Genomic DNA, 4601 nt, shown 5'->3' on the forward strand with positions numbered 1-4601 from the left:
TTTTGACCTAAAATGAACAATAATTGCGGATACTATAGCTTTTCATAATGTGGTGCTTTAATTTTAAGCATTCCCCAGTCAACATGCAATTAGGACATCCATCACCCCATACCATAGGTAAAACAGAGAGAAATCAATTTATTCATTTATTTATTTTTTTTCTTTAGTTTTGGAGTTTACTAGCTCAACTAACACAAATTTGTATCGAGTAGGCTCATCAAGGGCGGAGGAATCACAACCATCTTTACCACAGAGTCCTAGATGATCGCATAAAGGAGATGATAAAATATGGACAGACAGCAAGTTGATTACTATCGCCATCTTAATTATTTGAGTCCCGAAATGAGTTGAAACTGGGTGCTAGACCATCCAAAAAGTTGTTTCTCTGAAAGCAAGATAAAGACTAGACCTCTATATAATAACAAAGAAGGGACAGAACCAAGTACAGGAAACCATTATATATGAGTGAGGGAATCATCATGTGGCCATATATGTAGGCCAATATGAAGGCTAAAATTTCAACAATCATCTTCATCATGTGGCTCTAAGTGCAACATCATGATCTGGAAATCCAAAAATCAAATTACATAGTACTCTCATATTGCAGCCTCAAAATTCTTAAGAAAAAAATTCCATTTCTCTGTTTCTTGTTTCTTCTTAGTTCTTTCTTTCTGTGATAATGGAAGATAACCATAGCCACCATCATTCGGAATCTCAAAGTCATAAAAGCCACCAGCACAATGACATGATCCCTTCAACATCCATTCTCTTGATAATCATTCCAGTCATAATTATAATCTTGCTTATTGCAATATCTCTTCTCATCGTGATGCTTAAGCGCATACAATCTGCCAAACACAACACGATTAATAGTTCAAAAAGCACAAGTCATGTCATCAACAACAGCAATTGTATGTTCATTGCTCACAGCACCATCAACATCCATTCCAGCCCAGGTAAGAAAAAATCACATTCTAAACTTTATACCATGCATTCAGAGCTTTTTTTTCTATCTGGATTTAAGAACATCTTTTAACTTCCTTCAAGTAGAAATATTTACATGTAGAGGTTGATGCAATCATGCAATGTACAATCAACGGGTTCAACTGAACCGAGTTACATAAAGCATATCTATTAAAAAATCACTAAATTTCAATAGCTATTAGAATTTAAATTATTTATTGCAAAAGCACATTAGGTTCTGTTGCAAGAACATAAAAGTTAAACTTGGAGTATTAATTTTGTTTACATATTGGCAAGACTAACTTCTTCAAGTACATTTTCACATACTGGCAAATGTTTCAAGATTAGGTATCACCCCAAAGTACTAATGCATTTATAAGCATTGTTTAAATATGGAGCACCAATCCTCACCCCAACACACACACATTATTATTATTTTTATTTATTTTTTTGGATGATTTTTTGGGTACATGACAATGTGATGGGCAGAAGTAAAAGGTGGATGTTTGCACGGACAGGGAGGAAGTTCATCAGGAAGGATGCCACAATCTAAATTGAGAGGAGTTCAAGTATTTACATACAAGCAGCTGGAGATGGCTACCGACAATTTTAGTGAGGCAAATTTAATTGGAAATGGAGGTTATGGGGTTGTCTACAGAGGAATCCTTACTGATGGGACTGTGGCTGCAATTAAACTTCTGCAGAGGGAAGGCAAGCAATGGGAACGTTCTTTTAGATTAGAGGTCTGTCACCACTTCATTTATTGCCCCTCTGATTTCCCTTTCTTTATCCACTTGCATTGTTTTCTTCTGTTTTTCTCTTCACTGTTTTCAATTCACACATTAATACAAGTTCTTTTTTTTATTTATTCGTTGTGTTTTGTGTGTGTGTTTTTGTTTGTTTGGGGGGCGGGGGGGGGGGGGGGTGAAGGTGTGCAAATTTCTTCTCTTTTGTGTTAGGGTGTGGAAATCAAATATATACACATAATAACTAAGAGCACATTTGGATTAGCTGGAAAAAAAGTGTCTTTTAAGTATGAGTGCTTAAAGTACTTTTTAAGTGCTGAAAGTTATTTTATAAATAAGCAGTTACGTGTTTGGATAAAAGGGCTTAAAGAGTTTTTAGAAGTAAGAGTAATATTACAATTAACAGAAAATATAAGGAATAAAAGGGTAAAATTGTTGGTCAAACCGAAATGGATTTTAAGCCAAAAAAAAAAAAAAAAAAAGTTGAGGAGCGAACTTCGATTTTGCTTATTTTAAGACTTTTTAACTTAATTTAAATTGTTTTATTTTACCAAATACCTAAATAAGTTAAAAATGGCTTATGTTTGGTTTGACCAACTTATAAGCCAATCCAAACGGGCTCTAACATTTAACCTATGTAATATCCGGCGAAGGGCGATCCGCCCATTGGCGGGGGGGGGGGGGGGGGGTGGTGTACAAAACTGTAGTTACTTGCAAATATTATTGACTTACGTGAATTTTTTTATTCCAAAAGGTGTTGACTTTGTTCCTTCTTTATCCAAAATCAGTTATCCTTGGAAAAGGCAATATTAAAAGGCCCTAGGATAACATGCTCACCATATACACACATGTGATGGTACGTTGGCAGCTTCCAGAGTGATTAAAGCATTTCAGGAATGTCAATTGTCAAGCCATTAGAACCATGTTTGTCACAGCCAGTGTCTAATATATCACATGTGAATAAACCAAATTACAATCATGTAAATTATAATTAAAGGATAACATCATTTTAGTTTTCTCATTCAAATTTTAATTTTGCAATATTGGATTGAGACAGGCTTATAATAAGGAGTTGTATGGCAATTTGTTCTGTGTTTTTGGCAGGTGGATTTATTAAGTCGCTTACACTCTCCTTACCTGGTTGAACTTCTTGGCTACTGCGCAGACCAACAACACAGGCTCCTAATATTTGAGTATATGTCTAACGGTTCACTCCAACAGCATCTACATAAACAATCCAAGAGTTCATTAAACTGGGGAATTAGATTGAGAATAGCCCTTGATTGTGCTAGAGCATTGGAGTATTTGCATGAGCACACAACCCCATCAGTCATCCATAGAGGCTTCAAGTGCAGTAATGTTCTACTTGATCAAGATTTCAGAGCTAAGGTATCTGATTTTGGTTTAGCGAAAATTGGCTCGGACAAACTGAACGGTCTGATCTCAACGCGAGTATTAGGGACCACAGGATATTTGGCCCCCGAGTGAGTATAGTATAGTACTCCAATCATCTGTCAATTTATATCTCCTTATCATAAACCATATTACTTGCTCAATGAATGAGAAAATTACAAGACAATCTTGCACATGGGGAGGTTTCAGTTTCTATCTTAGCACATTGTCACTTTCTGTTATTTTTTCAAATCTTACAACTGACACTAACATATTTTTCTAAAATGTGGTCCTCCACAGCTCAGTTGTTCCAACCTATAGCTAACGTCTTTAGATTTTGTGACGACCATTAACCGACTAATATTTCTTAAAACAGGTATGCTTCAACTGGCAAACTTACAACAAAATCAGATGTATACAGCTATGGTGTGGTTCTTCTAGAGCTATTGACAGGCCGTGTACCAATCGATACAAACCGGCCTCCTGGAGAACACGTGCTTGTCTCATGGGTCAGTAACTAATAATCCTACACAAATCCATACATTCACTGTTCATGTATTTTAACCGATTGTAGCACGTAACCTACCTTATTTTCTAGGTTGCTAATCTCATTTACTTTGGACGATTACCTGACCTGATAGTGTAGCAGTTTAAAAGTTAATCTATAATCTCAACAGTGAAATTATTACAAAATCCAGGCGTTTAAATGAAACAATGCCTAAACTCCTTTCCTCTGTTATTTTTAGGCTCTTCCAAGATTGACAAACAGAGAAAAAGTAGTTGAAATGGTAGATCCAACATTAGAAGGCCAGTACACCAAGAAAGATCTAATCCAGGTGAAGATACATTGTATTACTTTTTATCCTCATTGTTTTAATTAATACTACACATAAATTACAATCTAATTGTGTTTCTGATCTGGTACTGTGTTTAATTTGTAAAACAGGTAGCAGCTATAGGAGCAATGTGTGTGCAAACAGAAGCAGATTATCGTCCGTTAATGACGGATGTTGTGCAATCCTTAGTACCTCTTGTGAAGACATACTCTTCTTCATGTCCTTCCAATTCCTTCAGGTCTTAGGATGGAGCTACTATTCAGAAGATGAAGAGGTTATTTGATCACATATTGGACAATGTCCATCTGTAACATACTTTTAATGCGACAAAGCTTATGTATTCAAATAGTAACACCCTAAACTTTAGACCGTTTAGAAATGCTTCATTGTCTATTGAATGATAAGTAACGCGATAGGTATAATTCAGCGAGGCGCACGTGATGGGCTGGGGATGACATGAGTTGGAGTCATGATCGAATATAACGTTTGCATGATGAGTTTGGTTAAGAATAAAGGTGCTTTGCTATCGGCTATAACTTTTAACATGATGGTAAGCGCTTCACCATAACAAAAACCCCAAGACCAGCTGATCCTTGTCCATGTTCTGGCAGCGAAAAACAGGGTCAGTAAAAGAATTCAACATAATAAAGCTCACTTTCATTGA

General features: G+C 36.0%; 1 protein-coding gene across 1 annotated transcript; it reads left to right on the forward strand.

Moving 5' to 3' along the window:
• Positions 1–232: 232 nt before the first annotated feature.
• LOC132063525 (probable serine/threonine-protein kinase PBL7) lies at positions 233–4335 on the forward strand. The gene is made up of 6 exons (XM_059456097.1): positions 233–956; positions 1453–1706; positions 2814–3193; positions 3478–3610; positions 3848–3937; positions 4048–4335. Exons 1-6 carry the CDS (start codon positions 680–682, stop codon positions 4180–4182), a joined length of 1269 nt encoding a protein of 422 aa, XP_059312080.1. The 5' UTR covers positions 233–679; the 3' UTR covers positions 4183–4335.
• The last annotated feature ends 266 nt before the right edge of the window (positions 4336–4601 follow it).

The sequence above is a fragment of the Lycium ferocissimum genome, chromosome 7 (genome assembly GCF_029784015.1).
Source record: "Lycium ferocissimum isolate CSIRO_LF1 chromosome 7, AGI_CSIRO_Lferr_CH_V1, whole genome shotgun sequence".
Lineage (NCBI taxonomy): Eukaryota > Viridiplantae > Streptophyta > Magnoliopsida > Solanales > Solanaceae > Lycium > Lycium ferocissimum.

Excerpts from the sequence above, each read along its gene's own strand:
- LOC132063525 (XM_059456097.1), top strand. The coding sequence starts at position 680 with ATGGAAGATAACCATAGCCACCATCATTCGGAATCTCAAAGTCATAAA. Across the intron at positions 1,707-2,813 it reads AACGTTCTTTTAGATTAGAG|GTGGATTTATTAAGTCGCTT; the intron begins GTCTGTCACCAC and ends TGTTTTTGGCAG. Across the intron at positions 3,938-4,047 it reads CCAAGAAAGATCTAATCCAG|GTAGCAGCTATAGGAGCAAT; the intron begins GTGAAGATACAT and ends TTTGTAAAACAG.